Source organism: Geotrypetes seraphini, chromosome 7 (assembly GCF_902459505.1).
Source record: "Geotrypetes seraphini chromosome 7, aGeoSer1.1, whole genome shotgun sequence".
Classification (NCBI taxonomy): domain Eukaryota; kingdom Metazoa; phylum Chordata; class Amphibia; order Gymnophiona; family Dermophiidae; genus Geotrypetes; species Geotrypetes seraphini.
The window spans coordinates 56,104,172-56,121,903 of record NC_047090.1 but is presented as its reverse complement, the minus strand read 5'-3'; the positions used below and the strand labels follow the sequence as shown (position 1 = coordinate 56,121,903).

The following is a 17,732-nucleotide window of genomic DNA, read 5'->3' as shown; positions in this document are numbered from 1 at the left end:
ATAAAGGGATGCCAGGGACAACATGCAAAATTTTTCTTTGACCAATAATTAGTTGAGAGCCCTGAGATCCAGTATGGGTTGCAGATTGCCCGTTTTCTTCAGAACTAGGAAGTAACGGGAATAAAACCCCCTGCTCTGCCATTCCAGAGGAACTTCCTCGATGGCACAGAGATGAAGCAGAGCTTGAGCTTCCTGAAGAAGAAGGGCGGTCTGGGATGGATTGGAAGGATACTCTCTTGGAGGAAGCTCTGGTGGAATCTGAGTGAGATGAAAAGAGTATCCTTCCCTGATTGACAGCACCCAGAGGTCGGATGTAATGGTCTCCTATCAATGGTAAAAATGATGGAGACGACCTCCGATGGGAAGAGGAGAGGACAGAGGCAGAATGATGGAGGTTATGCTCTGTTTGAGACAGTCGAAAAGGCTGCACAGCCTTAGGTGCAGCAGAAGGCTGAGGTTTTGTTGCTTCTGCTGCTGTTGTTTCTTGGGAGGTGCTTGAGTGTAAGGAGCTGCCTTTGGAGGATAATGCCTCTGGTAGGATGGAAGAGGTCGAGAAGGCTTTGCAGGAGCTGGCTTAGTGTAACCCCTCCCTCTTTTAAAACTCCCTATTTTCAGTCTTTTAAGAGGGAAAAGTTAAACATAAAATCTAAAATTACCTTTTAAAAAGAATTACAAGAAGTAAGAGTTTTTGTTATTTTATTATTACAATTCTAAAAGATATATATCCAAATAACTTTAACATAAAATCCCAAATAAACTTTTCATCATAGAATTTAGTCCTTTCAAAAGATTTTTCTCACAGATTTCAAATGTAAATTTTCTTACAGGACTCCGTTGTTTATTTTACAGAGCCGTTGGGTACCAGCGCTTCTTTTTTCTTCTTTTGAGATTCAGTTTTGATCAACAGCAAACCTACTTCCTAACTTAAAGAAATCAAAGGGAGCAAAACCCTAACACCCTGAAAAATATGTTTGTTGCTTTAATTTTCTCTAACTACCCATAGAAAAGAAAAAATAATTGAAATTCCCTAACTTTTCCAACCCTGATGTATTTTAAACTATTCTCAAACAAACCCCAGATCAACCTGTCTTTCAAACTGAACTCTTCCCAACTCTTTTTTTTCCTCTCTCAGTGTCAGTTATAGAATCCTGCCCTGCCCTGCCCTGCTCACTGCTACGTGATCTCATCAGACCTGATGCAGACATAAACATTCCAGAATTCTCACTCTCAGGCAGGCAAATACAGCATTAAATTACCCAGCTAACAAACAAAACTTTTCACTTCAAAATAAAAATTTATATCAGATCTTCTGCCCTATCCTATATAATAAAACGCTAGCTGCGCATGCGCACTCCTACTTGCGTGCTTTCGTTTTCCCTGATCTGTGAGATGTAGGTCTGTGGCCGCAGGAGTGCGCAGGCGCGCCTAGGGTTCTTTTCAGTTCGTCTTCGTCGTCATCTTCGCCCCCCCCACACCCGAACCCCCGTTGAGCCTCCCACCCCGGTCTGACCCTCCCATCCAACTTTCCCTTCTCGTGGTCTGGCCAGCTCCCTTAGTCCCTTGCCGCCGCCGCCGCCACCCCCTTCCCTTCCCGCGGTCGACAAACCTCCTGGCTCCAGCAGCGGCCGCAGCACTGTAAACACGCTGCTTCGCGGCCTCTACTGCCCTGATTTGCTCTGCCGCGTCTCTGATGATGTCATCAGGGACACGGAAGAGCAAATCAGGGTAGAAGGCCGCGAAGCACTGTGTTTACAGTACTGCGGCCGCTGCTGGAGCCAGGAGGTTTGTCCGGACCACAGGAAGGGAGGGGGGGGACGGCAAGGGACTAGGGAAGCTGGCCAGACTGCGAGGATGGCACGCATCTTCAACAGTGTGTAGGCGGAAGGCGCGTGAAGGAGTTTCAGCTTAGAGGAACGGCTGGAGGGTACTGCAGGTGGCCCTTGCAGGTAAAAATTCTCACAGGAGGGGAAAGGGGGCTGCTTCAGGGGGAGGGGTGTGCTGGGAGGCAGATCGTTTTGCTTAGGGGGGAAGACAGAAGGGGGGCCACGGAGAGACAGGGAGGAACTGGAGGGGGAGAGGGAAAGGGGGCTGCTTTCTAGCACCTGTTAATGTAACAGGCTTAAACACTAGTAAACTATAACATAATTCAAACTTATTTTTGTAACCCATGGTTACACTAGGCTTTGGTCTGTCAATAGAAGCAAAAGTTTTTTCATGTTCAGACAACTTCTTGGTGGCAGTCTTTATGGATTCATCAAAGAGGTCATTGCCCTCACAAGGAATATTAGTCAGATGATCCTGAAGATTGGGATCCATATTGATGATATGAAGCCAGGCCAGGCGGCACATCGCTACCGAGAATGCAGTGACCCTAGAGGAAAGTTCAAGTTTCAAGTTTATTAAGTATTCGATTAATCGCTTACTCAAATATCTAAGCGATGAACAAATCTTTCAATTTACAGATAATACAGGGGTTATAAAAGACAGATGGACACTGAACAAAACATATTAAATTAACGACTAACAGAATAAACAGAAAAGGAAAACAAAAGGAAAGGCGGGGCAATGAAATACAATAATAATGATAGAAAGAAGGACGATTATGGTAAAAAACAATAGGAGGGAAATAAAAGAAGTAGCCTTATGAAAATAAGCAAAAATAGGCTGGGACTCCTAAATATCATAAGCGTCTTTGTAAAGAAAGCTCTTAAGTTTACTTTTAAATTTATCTAAGATCTCTTCTTCTCTGAGATAAATAGGGAGGGAGTTCCAAGTTTGAGGAGCTGTAACAGAGAAGATAAAGTGCCGCTGTGTATTAATAACTTTAAGTGAGGGCGTAACTAATAGATGTTGGTCAATAGATCTCAGTGATCTGATTGGGGTATAAGGGAACAATAACTTGTAGATAAAAGCTGGGGTTTTATATAACTGGGATTTGAAAGTAAGTAGATTTAGTTTATATTGAATTCGATGCGCTACTGGAAGCCAGGGTGCTTTCTTAAGAAGAGGAATGACATGATTAAATTTCCTTGCTTTCATTCTGAATTTAATTGAGGTATTTTGAATGACCTGCAAACGTCTAATTTCTTTTTGAGCTATTCCCATAAGTAAAGCATTACAATAATCAATTTTCGAAAAAACCAGTGAACGAATTTGGCGAAGTCTGTAAAAGGAAAATTTAACAATATTACTAATATGATTATGGTAAGTCGTTTTTTCATCAAAGACTACCCCTAAGATTTTGATATTACTTATTAGTTGTAAGGCAGTACCTTTAATCGAAATTGGAAAAGAAATTTTAGAACTATCTTTCCAAGGGAAAAACATGATGTTTGATTTATTAACATTGAGGGCTAATCTTTTTGTGTCAAGCCATTGATGAATCTCATCAAGTTTCCTGTTAATTTCTAATGATTCTGCAGGGTTAGTGGGGTCAAGTGGATGCAAAAGCTGAATATCATCTGCATAAGCAGTAAAGCCAATATCTTGGCAGAGGGTCATAAGCGGTGCAAGAAAAATATTAAACAAAAGTGGTGAAAGAATGGACCCCTGTGGAATATCATATGTTACTGAAAAACTTTCTGAAGTTGAGTTATTGAAAGATACAATTGAAGTGCGATTTTCAAAATAAGATTTGAACCAGAGGAGAACCTGATCTGTAATGCCAATGGATTGTAATCTATCTATGAGAAGGTTATGGTCAATCGTATCAAATGCAGATGAAAGATCAAGGGAGATCCGAAGGACTGATGTATGGTGATCTAAGAAGTAAGTATGGAAGTTCAAAGGCATCATAAGATGACTGGAGAATATGCAACCTGAGTTGTGCCAAAGTAGCAATAAGTTGCTGAAACTCCAAATGTCTATGTTGACCAAGGTATTTAGAAAAACCAGGAAGTATATCAATCAAGTACTTGAAATAAGTAGTGAAAATAAAATTATAATTTAGGACCCTGGAGGCCAACATCGAATTTTGATAAAGATGACGGCCAAGCTTATCCATGGTCCTACCCTCTCTTCCAGGAGGTATTGTGGCATAGACCCTGGAGGGATGGGTCCTCTTCAGTGAAGATTCCACAAGAAGGGATTGCCCTTGCAATGCAGAGTTCTATACCTCAATTCCAACTTGCCTGGAACAGCAGGAATAGCATAAGGAGTCTCGAGGTTTCGTTTGAAAGTTTGAGACAAAAATCTGTTAAGAGGAAGCTTGAGAGACTCTGCAGGAGGCCGAGGCATACTCATTTCCTCTAAATACTCCTTAGAGTACTTAGAACCAGCATCCAATTTAAGATCCAGATCCTCAGCCATTTGCCGGAAAAAAGAGGACAAGGAGAATTGAACCGCCAAAGCATGGACTCAAAGACCTCGAGGCGCCTCAAGTAGAATATGAAGGAGAAGCCTCTCTGGAGTATTGGTATCCCAGTGAATAGACAGACGAGGCATTGGAATCAGCTGAGTCCTCAGGTTCTGGTATTGGTGTCCTCAATCAAGGGGTTGGAGGCCTCGAAGAGCTGGAAAGCCTGGACGAGGAAGGCTTCTTCCTAGAAAAGGACCTGCACCTCGATGAGGGCCTCAACCGGCGAGGAGAGTGCTGCCTAGAAGCAGGTCTCATGTGAGGTTGAGGAGACGGGGTTGCCTCAAAATGGGCAATGCCTTTGGTGAGGGTATAGGGCTGGAAGCTGTAGATCGAAACCCCATAGACTCAGTGGTTTGGATTGAGGAATCTCGAAACACTCCCAAAGACTTGGCTCCTTGTATGGAGTGTGAGGATTCCAGTCGAGACACTCGCAAAGACTCGACTCCTTGCATAGAGTGTGAAGATTCCATTTGAGACACTCACAAAGACTCGACTCCTTGCATAGTGTGAAGATTCCATTCGAGGCACTCACAAAGACTCAACTCCTTGCATAGAGTGTGAAGATTCCATTTGAGACACTCACAAAGACTTGACTCCTTGCATAGTGTGAAGATTCCATTCGAGACACTCACAAAGACTCGACTCCTTGCATAGAGTGTGTAGATTCAGCTTGAGGCACAGGCAAGAACTCTTGTGAGACTGCTGAGTGCCCAGACTGGACTGCAGGAAGCAGAGTCGAGGCAGGACTGTATTTGCTCAGTAACTGAACAAATTCCCGCTCTAAAATGGTCTGTGGATCCGAGTCTGAAATTGGACCACTTGCTGAGGCTAAAGGCTCCAAGGTGGCAGAGGAAGCATGTTTCTGAGCAGAGTTTTGGTTCTACCCTGTTCTACCCTGCTCATGGATTCACTGAAATAATGATAATTGTACAAATATTTCCGATAAAATATTGTTTATTAGAATTTAACATACATCTTGTTTCATAAGGCATTATTTGTACAATGGAGGAACATTACAAGTCAGCGAGTGTAAATGCAACTTCCCTGACGTTTGAGGGCATTGACGCCCTCAAAATTCCATTCTGCTAGGATCACTTATATATACCTAATATATGATGACATTTTACTGCCTGCATATAATTGGTCAAAAAAAGTTATATTTTAATACTATCTTATCTAATAAAGAAAAGGTACAGAAGAAACCAAGAAAAAGTATTACAATATACTTACAGAGGAAAAATTATCCATACACACAGCTTTAAATAATTTCTCCTTAAAAGGCAAACTGCTGCTCCCATGTTACTGAGTCACTTAAGAGCATGCACTGAAAATCCTGTGTCTCAGTGAAAAAGAAGGGGAGTGGCCAATCCACTCCCACAAAACCTACATTTTCCTATATGAATCCTCCAGTACAATTTTTAGAGGTATTATATTTTAACCTGAACCCTTAAATATGAAAATTCCTACATTAATAGTTTACTAAAATTTAATTTATCATATATGCATTTTGTATAACCAATTAGCATTTCTAACTTTACCCTGCAAAAAAGGAGAGGGAACCCCTTCCCCTGGAATGTAATCTCTCTAATAAGAAGAAAGTCCATCTCTATAGCAACCAGGTCAAAAGCTAAACCTTATCTGCCACAGGTCTCTGAAGACCAGACTGGGCACACATTGAAACAATGGAACTTCATAAAACTAAGCTACAGCCTGGGTTTATCTTCTCTGGGCTTCAACAGAGCTTATATATTAATTCTAGTGACCTGAGAGAAGGCCCACTCCTGTTTCCAGTGACCTCAGCACAAAACACTTATTTAGATCAATATATTATCCCATATTTGTCTTATCTGGTTTATGTTCTAGCTTATCCAATTGTAATTTTATATAACCACTCAAAACCTTCTCCTCTGCTCTTGGATTAAGTCCTTATCTTATCAATCAAACCCTAACTAGTAAATCCAGAGCAATGGGAGGAAAATATAATGGCTATTTTATTTTTTATGCTTGCCCATTCCACCACATATCGGTCCAGTTTTAATAGGCTGCCACACCCAGGTTCAAGAGGGCCACATCAGTTTTGGCTTGGAGTAATGCTTGGATAGCTTGAGGACCACCGCCGGAATTGTCTGCTTAGGTGTTTGACCTGAGGGAAGCTCAGGAGAAGACTTGGCAGATTTACTCGAGGTTAAGGATGATCCAAATGAGGAAGGTATGATGAGACTCGAGGTCGGAGTTGTGGAGGCAGGAGTACACCCTGCAGAAGAGTTGACCGAGTCGGAGGTCGAGGGTATAGCAAAAGAGTCCTTTCTGAAAATCTTCTCCACTTGAACCCGATGATGTTTGAGGGCTCGAGGTTAAAGAATAGCACAGCGAACGCACAATGGTCAGGCCTTAGGCACTGAAGACACCAGTGGTGTGGGTCAGTGAGGGAGATTGCATACTGGCACTGGCCACACTTCTTGAAGCCAGTGACTGGCTGGGACATAGAAGGGAACATAGCCATTGCAAAGTCGAAACCCGCAGGCTGCGGGCGTGTGGCAGGCCCCGCCAGTCTGTTGACGAAAAAATAAAACTCTCTTTTTTTTTTTTACAGAAACGAAAAGAAAAGCACAGCAATCCGGTAATAAAGAAAATAAAACATGAACTGCGGTGAAGAGAAGGCACGAAGCGAACTAAGTTCAGCGCAGAGCGTCAAAGACGGACTTCTCAGCTCCGCGGAAAACTGAGAACTGAGGAGACGCACCCTGTGCTGGGTGGGAAGGCACTTGCGTATTTGCGGTGCGGCAGACTCGAAACTTCTAAGTTTTCTACAAGCAAGTCTGCATGCGAGGCTGTCTACATCTGGGCTCCTTGGATGATGTCACTCACATGTGAGAATAGGCTGCCTGCTTATCCTGGGATAAATAGAATTATTATTTGAAATGGATTGCAAAAACATTTTAAAAATGTTAATAACAGGAAGTGTAGAAAACTGAAACATCACCTCATTAGCATATCAAATCTCATAAAGTCTTAAAAGGATCTAAAATGACTTTTAAAAAATCATATTTCCATCAGAATGCCTTCAGAAATAGCAATAGGTGTTTTGAAATGCAAAAAAACTATATCATTCTTATGTCGGTTGCAATTGTTGGTTTTTGTTTTATAGTTAACCCCTGATGCAGCCCTTGTTGTGGGTGAAACACAGCCTGTGCCGTTTTTTGTACATGTATTTTATGTCTGCACAGCAATAAATCCTTCTTGACCTCACATTTTCTGGCTGAACTGCTGTAAGGAATGTTGCTACTATTTGTCTTTCTGTCAGGTATTTTTGTGACCTGGATTGGTCACTGTTGGAAACAGGATATCAGGCTAGATGGACCATTTGCATGATCCAGTATGGCTTTTTTTTTTTTTAATCTTTATTGATTTTCAAAACTTATAAAAGTGCAACAATTATACATTCAATATCATATAACAGCACTTATATTCTTGCAAATAACTGAAATACATTAACCTTTCCCCTCCCTCCCCCTCCCCACCCTCCCTACCTGGATGTGTGTAGAAATCTAAGAAAATCCAGGAACTAAGGGCTCCTTTTATCAAGGCGCGCTACGGGGGTTAGCGTGTCAGACATTTCAACACGCGCTAACCCCCGCGGCAGCCTAAAATCCTAACGCCTCGTCAATGGAGGCGTTAGGTAATAGCACGGCAGGCGATTTAATGCATGGTATTCCGCGCGTTAAATCGCTACCGCGCCTTTGTAGAAGGAGCCCTAAGGATTTAATAATTCTGTTTGACAAATGCCTCCATTGGACTCCAAATCTCTTTGAACCTCTTACTATTTCCAGATTGTTCTGCTATTATTCTTTCATATCTATAGTATAAACAAAGTGTTTCCCACCAAAAAGAAAAATTCAACCTGTCCCAATTTTTCCAATTCCTACTTATTAATTGCATGGCCACCCCAGTCATAATCAGAAGAAGTCTATTTTGATATTTGTCAATTGGAATATTAAGTTTCAACAATGTCTCAAATAAAACCACATCATACGCCAATGGCATCGAGATACCTAACACCATATTAATTTTGCCCCAAATTGACTTCCAAAAATTGAGTATCAATGGACAATAAAATAGTTGACAGTGCCAGCATCTATTAGACTTTAAATTATCCAACTTTTGTAAACGAACTGGGGTCCAAAATATTCTATATAACAAAAAAAACCAAGTTTGTCTCATAGATGCTGATGCTGTACATTTTATTCTCCAAGTCCAAATCTGTGGCTATTGCGTAGCAGAAATATATTGCTTTGTTTCTATACTCTAAATTAGAGAGTTGCGTGGGGAAAGAAATCCCACCCGTCCCTGCCAAAATCCCACCCGTCCCCACCCGTCCTCACGAGGAATCCCACCCATACCCACCTGTCCCCGCGAGGAATCCCTTCGTCCCCACGAGGAATCCCCTCCGTCCCTGCCTATAAACTTCAGAAATAGTAGAGAGTTTTTTTCAAAAGGTACAAGTATTTTCATTGCTACCCGTTTCTGTCACAGTCACATGATCAAACATACGTCATTGACTGACGTCAGCAGGGATTTGATTGGTTAAATTCTATTAGCATCCATTTTAAATACGGGCGCCATTTTATTCACGAGTTTTTGAAAGCTAAATCGCAGGCAAGTTTATTTGATAATAAATTTCAGCATTGGCTAAATTGTTATTTGTGTAGGTTTTTGCCGTTATTGGCTTAATGCAACATCTTTTAGGTAAGATATTAGCTTTGTCTAGTCTTTTGGTCAGTCAAAGCATTCATGGAAAGTTATAAAACAGGCAAATGACTTTAAAATCACACATTAAAGGGTAACCTCATAATAGACAATTGCCTTTTAAAATTATTTTCTGCTTAATTTTAACATCGTGTTTTCAAATAAACATATATGAAAGGGTAGTTTCATAATAGACAATTGTCTCTTAAAATTATATTCTGCTTGATTTTGACATTTCATGTCCACACTGAATCAGTATTAAACTGTGGTACAACGATTCTTTATATACAAACAACATTTTCCGGATATAACAGGATGTTATATTATTAGTTCGGGAACTTAGCAGTCATTGCTTTACCATGTCATTTAAAAGTAGTAGGTCTTGATTTGTTGTTTAAACATTGATATAATGTTTTCGTTTTTTCTCTCTTTTTTAGAATTTTTGAGCACAATAAGATTTTGTCCAGCAATATAACAAGCCTTATCAATACCCCCGAAGAAGCCCGTTGGAGCGAAATGGATGGGGCCTCCGTCGGGTTATTAAGATAAGTGCTTGATATTATAAAGCCATATATAATACCATTTGAGAGTTCTAGCACAAAGCAGCTGGTTTTTTGATGCTCAATTGAAAATAAGAGAGATTTTGATAATTAATCTTTATCTCAATTTATCGTCAAATATATTTTATTGAGCACCAAGAAAAATAACAATCTGGAGCAAGAACAGAGAACAACAAGGTAACTCTAATTTGCACACAAAATCCAGCAAACCCACCCCACCAACCCAACCCATCCCATCCCATCCCCTACCCTCCCCCACTCCTACTGATGCCAAATAAAGTGAGACAAAGAAAGGGATAATACCAAGACCCTAGCAGTTCAGAAGGCGGCTACGAGCCACCGGAGTTAGTGTCGACCAAAAGGGCTCCCAAACTCGTTGGAATGCCCGTCCAGGCAAGGAAGAAATGTCTTGAACTCCTCTCCGTTCCCAGAAAGCAACGTAACCATGTGACTACGCCAAAGGGAATAGTCAGGAGCCTCCCGGTTCCATCCACTTAAGCAAAATGCATTTGATAGCAATCACTGCTGTCCAACGAAGGAACGCGGAGGCCCCAGGCCTACGAGGATAAATGTGTAAAGAGGCTCCAAATAACACCAAGGCTGATCTCCGAACTGTAATGTTCCAGATGTCAGCTACAAAAAGAAAAACAGCGTCCCAAAAAGTCTGGATGGATGGACATGACCAAAACATATGGCCGAGACCAGCGTCCGGAGCGCCACATCGCCGGCAGTCCGCAGTCGGGCAGAGCCCCGCCAGGAAAGCTCTCCGAGGAGAAATATACAGGCGGAGAATCAATTTGAAGTGTTGTTCCCAAAAGATAGCATATTTACTATACAAAGGCAGCTTTCTCTCCTGCAACGATCATTGCTGTAGGGGGTAGGCAGGTTGCTGGGGCCGCTGAGCTGTTCGCAGCAGCCACCATCAGCTCAGCGGCCCCTTTTTCGGCACTTAGACTTCGTCTATGTCAAAAACGTATAAGTGCCGACTAGGCAACCTGCCTAAGGTTTTGGTTATATCTGCTGCACGCCTAGGTGTAGGTCGGCCCTTTCCCCTCCTCTAAACACGCCTCTTTTCTCTCTGTGCATTTAGTGGCAGGGGAAAGGCCTAAGCTGGTTTTAGATATGTCTAAAACCAGCTTTGGTTATGGGTACTTGGATGATCAGGCTTTTTGATCATCCAAGTTGCCATTTGGGACACTTTTTAGACCTTTTTTTTTATTATTATGAACCCCATAGTGTTCAGCCTTCACATCCATAATTGACCACTGAGAAAATGAGTGCATGGACAAGTCTGATCTTTGTTTGGAGTGTTATTTCCTTGCCTTTGAATACTTTGACAAGAGCCTTCATTGAAGAGCAATCCAGTGCTATTTTGCAGAGTATTTCTTCCCTGCTAATTGCTTCTTTGTTTACAAAAGAGCCCAGGAGATAGAATAGAAGTTGTAAAGGATTTCAATCACCTTCAAACTCAAAATCTTCATCATTTTCTGTGTTCATGATCTTTATCTTGTTTATGTTCAGTTCTAATCCCATGTTACGACTTTCAGCTTTGACTTTTCTCAGTAGATATAGCATGTCTTTACTGCTGGTGATGAGAGTTGTATCATCTGCATAGTGCAGGTTGTTTATATTTTGGCCACCAACTTTGAAACCAATGCTCTCTTCATTTAAATTTGCTTTTCTGAAGATGGCTTCACCGTAAAGGCTGAACATACAAGGTGACAAGATGCATCCTTGCTGATGCCACTTTTTATTGGAAACTAATCAGTGTTGTCATATTCTGTTCTCATTGCAGCTTCTTGATTTTTGTAGAGGCTCTATTATCAGCTGAGCTATGTGTTTGGTTATTCTCATTTGTGCTAGAGTTTTCCATAGTTTATCGTGATCCACACAGTCAAAAGCTTTGCTCTTCTCTAATATCTATCTAACATTGGCAATAAAGTCTCTTGTTCCTCGACCTTTTCTGAAACCAGCCTGAACGTCGGGTAGTTCTTGCTCAATATATTATTGTAGCCTTTGTTGTATTATTTTCAACAATATTTTGCTGGCATGTGGAATTAATGCAATTGTTCTGTAGTTGTTACAGTCCTTGGCATCACCTTTCTTTGGTATAAGTATGAACAGTGATCTTCTCAAATCGGTTGGCCATGTTTTTCTTTCCAAATGTTGACACAGTTGAGTGAGGGCCATAATAGCACCTTCTGAGCCTTTGATTAATTCAATTAGAATACCATTGATACCAGGTGACTTGTTTTATGATAAAGCTTTAATTTAATTGCTGTTATGACTTTTTCTTTTAAAATATCGGGTTCTTCTTCATAAGAACATAAGAATTGCCGCTGCTGGGTTAGACCAGTGGTCCATCGTGCCCAGCAATCCGCTCACGCGGCAGCCCTTAGGTCAAAGACCAGTGCCCTAACTGAGACTAGCCTTACCTGTGTACGTTCTGTCTTGAATCCCTGGAGGGTGTTTTCCCCTCCGGAAGAGCGTTCCAGTTTTCTACCACTCTCAGGGGGAAGAAGAATTTCCTTATGTTTGTACAGAATCTATCCCCTTTTAACTTTAGAGAGTGCCGTCTTGTTCTCTCTACCTTGGAGAGGGTGAACAACCTGTTTTTATCTACTAAGTCTATTCCCTTCATTATTTTGAATGTTTCGATCATGTCACCTCTCAGTCTCCTCTTTTCAAGGGAGAAGAGGCCCAGTTTCTCTAATCTCTCACTGTAATGCAAATCCTCCAGCCCCTTAACCATTTTAGTCACTCTTCTCTGGACTCTTATGAGTAGTACTGTGTCCTTCTTCATGTACGGTGACCAGTGCTGGATGCAGTATTCTAGGTGAGGGCATACCATGGTCTGTTATAGTGGCATGATAACCTTCTCCGATCTGTTCGTGATCCCCTTCTTAATCAGCGTCAGTTTCCTGTTCAATTTCCCCAATGTTACCCTCATTGCTTTTTTGTATAGATGTTCCATATATTCTTTCAATCTCTTTTTAATACTTTCTGGATCATTCAATATCATTCCATCGAAGTCATTAAGCATCCACAATCAAGGCTGGAATTTCTGCCACAATCTCTTAACCTCCTGATACACTAATCTAGTTTTTCTGTTTACCTGTTCTGATTCAATTTTCTGACAAATATCGTTCTTTGTCTTGCCGAACTTGACATTGAAACACTCATTTCATTTGTGATACTTTTTCTCTGTCACCAGAAAGTTTTGTCTTCTTTGTTCTGCTACTTGTCTGGTTTCTTCTGAGATTCAAGGCGATTTCATGGCTTTCTTTCTCTTCTGGATTTTTTAGCTTCATCACTAATTATGGCTTTGATGTCATTCCAGAACTCTTCGGGCTATCAAGACAGGCAAATCAGTTATCTAGTTTATTCAGTAGTCTTTTGGAATATTTTCAATGTCATATTTTGGGAGGTCTCTAATCTTCTTATGAAGCTTTACTTTGTTCTTGCATGTCAAAAGTTCATGGTCACTTCCACAATCAGAAATGATATTCCAGGTTGATGATGCAGAGAAACTGAAAGAAATCTTAGTAAACCTGAAAGACATACTGAACCAGATTGACGGGTTTAAGAGGGTGGCCAATGTTATGCTGATTTTAAAAAGGGTTCAGGGATGATCTGGGAAATTACAGAGCAGTAAGCCTAACTTCAGTGCTGGCAAAACATTAGAAACTATTATAAAAAAATAAAATTATGGAACATGTAGACAAATGGAACAGAATCAGCGTGGGTTCAGCCAAGGAAAGTGTTGCCTCACCAATTTGCTTGATTTATATGAAGGTGTGAATAAATCTGTGAATATAGGTGAGCTGGTTAATGTCTAGAGGTCAGAAAGCTTTTGATAAAGTTCCTCATGAGAGACTCTTGAGAAAATTAGTCATGGGCTAGGAGGTAATGTTCTGTTGTGTATTAAAAATTGGTTATTGGGCAGAAAACAGAAGATAGTGTTAACTGGCCATTTTTCTTAATGTAGGAGAGTAAATAGTAGAGAGCCAGAGAGATATGTACTGGAGCCAGTGCTATTTAACATACTGATAAATGATCTAGAAATTGGAATGACAAGTGAGGTAATTAAATTTGCAGATGACACAAAACTATTCAAAGTTGTCAAAACGCATGAGGGCTGTGAAAAATTGCAGGAAGACCTTAGAAAATTGGAAGACTAGGCATCCAAATGGCAGATGAAATTTAATGTGGACACATGCAAAGTGATGCTTATTGAAAAGAATAATTCATATCATAGTTACCTTATGCTAGGATCCACCATAGGAATCAGCACCCAAGAAAAAGATCTGGGTGTCATTGTAGACACTACGCTGAAATCTTCTACCCAGTGCACAGCTGTGCCAAAGAAAAGCACACAGGATGCTAGGAATTATTAGGAAAGGAATAGTAAATAAAACTGAGACTATTATAATGCATCCTCACCTTGAGTATTGTGCACAATTCTGGCTGCCGTATCTAAAAAAAATATATAGCAAAATTAGAAAAGATTCAAAGAAGAGCAACCAAAATGATAATAGGGATGGAACTCCTTTTTTATGAGGAAAGATTAAAGAGGCTTGAAGGAGCATAATCAAAAAAACCGCCCAGACATCCACTATGTCTGTGCTCAAAAAAATAATCGCCCAAGTCCCAAACACCCAAAACAAGACATTTTAGGCGCGAGAGGGACCAGTTCTTCACCTAAATCCATGATTCTCTAACCAGCATCTGTCATAAGCGCTGGTTAGAGAATCATGGAACCGTACCCCCTCTCCTGCAATGATCGTAGCAGGAAGGATGCCCAATCTCTCCTGACACCCCCAAAGCCTCCCGCAATCTTCCCTGGCAGGAGAGATGCCCAATCCCTCTTGCAGTGATTCCCTAAAACCCTTCCCTCCCCCCTGTAATCTTCCCCAGCAGGAGAGATGCCCAATCCCTCCTGCCGCGATCCACCGAACCATCCCGCAATCTTCCTTGGCAAGAGGGATGCCTAATCCCTTCTGCTGTGATCCCCTGTGAACCCCCCCCCCAAGCATCACAGCAGAAGGGATGCCCAGTCCCTCCTGCCAACACCCCCTTCCCCCTGCATGTTTACCAGCAGGAGGGATGCCCAGCCCCCCACCTGAAAGTTCACCTCCACCTCCAACTCCCTAACCCCCTCCCCGGATCCCCCACACCCACCAGGACCCCCCATCCCCACCAGGATTCCCCTAACCCCACCTGGAGCCCCCAACCTGGTTTAGTTGGCCAGCCGCATGGCTCCTGCCTGCATCCAGCCAGCAGGCCTGCCTTCACTGGAATGGTGGGCCTGTCCCTTCCTGGTGCATTTTGGGATGCACCAGGGAAAGGCCTAAGGGCTTTATTGGCACAGGCGTTTAAGGCTTCTCCTGTAGGAGGTGCCTTAGACACCTGGGCCAACTTGAATCATAGGCCCATCTCCTAGTGCATTCTGGGATGCAATGGGAGTGGCCTAAGATTCTGATTGGCCAGATCCCCTAAGCCCCTCCTATGGTGGGGGTGGGGGGTCCTGTGGGGTTAAGTGGAGTCCTGTGAGGGTGTCGGCAGGAGGGATTGGGCATCCCTCCTGCCGTGATGCTTGCGGGGGTTCACGGGGGATTGTGGCAGGAGAGATTGGGCATCCCTCCTGCCAGGGAAGATTGTGGGAGGTTCCGTGGATCACGGCAAGAGGGAAAGGCATCCTTCCTGCCCAGAAAGATTGTGGGAGGGTTCAGGGGAATCACAGCAGGAGAGCTTGGGCATTTCTCCTGCTGGCGATCATTTGGGGGGGGGTCGCAGCGGCTTCGGGCAGGAGGGACTGGACATCCCTCCTGCCGCGATCATAACAGGAGCAGGCACCAGGTTGTCTCGGTTCAGCAGCCCGATCTGGAACTTTTACCTGTTTTGATTTGGTCTAAGTCAAAATGTATAAGTTCCGTCCAGGCAACCTGTCAGACTTTTCGATTATGGTTGCTGGACGACTAAGTGTAGGTCAGCCCGCATCCCGCACACCTTCCGCTGTACCCACTCCTCCAAAATTGCCCCTTTTCGCTCTGAGCGCAAAGGCAGTGAAAAGGCCTAAGCTGGTTTTACATACCCTATTTGATTTGGACGACCTGTCTTTTTGATCGTCCAAGTGCCGATTTAGGTGGGTTTTTAGATTTATTTTTTTTTTTTTAAATTATGTACCTCTAAGGTTCTTCAGCTTCAAAAAGAGATGGTTGAAAGGTGAAATGACTGAAGTCTATAAATTTCTGAGTGGTATAGAATGAGTACGAGTGAATTGCTTTTTCACCCTTTTAAAAAAGTATAAAGATCAGGGGACACTCATTGAAATTACATGGGAATATTTTTAAAATAAATAGGAGGACATATTTTGTCACTCAAAGAATAGTTAAGCTCTGGAACTCACTGCCAGAAGCTATGGTTATAGCAGTTAGAGTAGCTGGTTTTAAGAAAGGTTTGGATAAGTTCCTAGAGAAAAAGTCTATAGTCTGCTATTGAGACAGATATGGGGGAGGCCACTACTTGCCCTGGATCGGTAGCATGGAATTTTGCTACTATTTGGGTTTCTACCAGGTAGTGTGATCTAGACTGGCCACTGCTGGAAACAGGAAACTGGACTAGATGGACCATTGGTCTGATTTAGTATGGCTGTTCTTATGTTCCAAAGCAGGGGTAGGCAATTCCGGTCCTTGAGAGCCACAGGCAGGTCAGGTTTTCAGGATATCCACAATAAGTATGCATCAGATAGATTTGCATCTCAAGGAGACAGTGCATGCAAATCCATCTCATATATATTCATTGTGGATATCCTGAAAAATTTGACCTGCCTGTGGCTCTCGAGGACCAGAATTGCCTACCCCTATTCTAAGGGAATATATATGGATGGAGAAAATTTCCAGTTTGGGTTTTATACCAGCTGAAAAATATGCTTGTTTCAGGCAGGGGTTTACATGAGGAATAAAGGGAGTAATGCTCCTTAATCTCATGTAGTTTATGTCCACCTCCAAAATGAAACCAAATTAACATTTTAGCCTCACAACTTCATGTGTGGCACTTCGACATGTAGTTTTGTAAAATGGAGGTTGCTGATATCTTCATATGGAAGGTGCAGGGATTGTGCAGTTAATTTTTTCATTCATTTTTCTCACATGTATATTTGTACAGGCCGGTAGACACGTGTACTCCTGCAGGAATTTTTGAAAATAGAGAGCATTTTCTAAGAATTACTAGCACTGATCACATCCTGATTCCTGACCTGGATGTTTCAATTCTGATCTCCATGTTCTATGTAAAATACGCTGGCTTTTACTAAACCATGGTAGAGCTTTTTACCGTGAGCCGCAGAGGTAAATGCCCCAGTGTTCATAGAAATTAAATGAGTGTCAGAGCATTTACCTCACCCCCTGCAGTAAAAAGCTCTACCACAGTCTAATAAAAGGATGCCATAGGCTCCATGCATACTAGAAAATTTATTTTTGATTTTATAAAAATATTTTTATAAGAAAATAGCAGTCAATATATTGTAAGGTAATTATTTATGGATTTAGTTATTCTCACAGCACCTATCAAATGCTGCACTGTGCCTCTCGTATTACTGCTCCACAAAGTCAATGCTAAATAACACAAACTGAGATATAACTGTAGAACTATGAAAAACACAACTGGTATGAAAAAGATGCTACTATATAATTAGTATTGCAGTCTTAATAGTAATAAGGAAACATCAGTTGTATGGCACTATTTCTGTTTGTTTTTATTTGGAATCAATCACAGTCTGTAAAATTGGGAAGGAGGTATACTGTGCTGTGGCACTGAATCTCTAATTAGGCATTTGCAAAACAAACAGCAGCTGCACTTGAAAAAGATCCAAGGTAAGTCAAGCACAGAAAAGTCAGTAGGTAGTATGGGCAGCCTGGGGTGCAATTTAAGATAAATTTATTTTCACTTTATTACATGGAAAATACAAATGTAAAATCAAGTATCTCCCACTCGTGACAAATTTCAAATTTAGAGCATGGTCAGTACTTACTGATTATTAACGGCAAAAAAATCAAGAGAACAATCAC

The 17,732-nt window shown here is 41.8% G+C and overlaps 1 protein-coding gene across 4 annotated transcripts in view; it reads right to left on the bottom strand.

The window, feature by feature from the left end:
• Nucleotides 1-17,732, bottom strand: part of LOC117363387 — a 247,984-nt gene that overhangs the window by 37,144 nt on the left and 193,108 nt on the right. For 3 of the 4 annotated variants that reach the window (XM_033950999.1, XM_033951000.1, XM_033951001.1), the window contains exons 3-5: nt 14,107-14,139; nt 13,926-14,019; nt 1,815-2,371 (exon numbers count right to left, since the gene is read on the bottom strand). The exons of the other annotated variant lie outside the window; for it this stretch is intronic. In XM_033950999.1, the coding sequence (XP_033806890.1) occupies nt 2,020-2,371; nt 13,926-14,019; nt 14,107-14,139 (479 nt within the window). In that variant the 3' untranslated portion in view covers nt 1,815-2,019. Of the gene's footprint in view, nt 1-1,814; nt 2,372-13,925; nt 14,020-14,106; nt 14,140-17,732 lie in introns of those variants that run through there. 4 annotated transcript variants of the gene reach the window in all.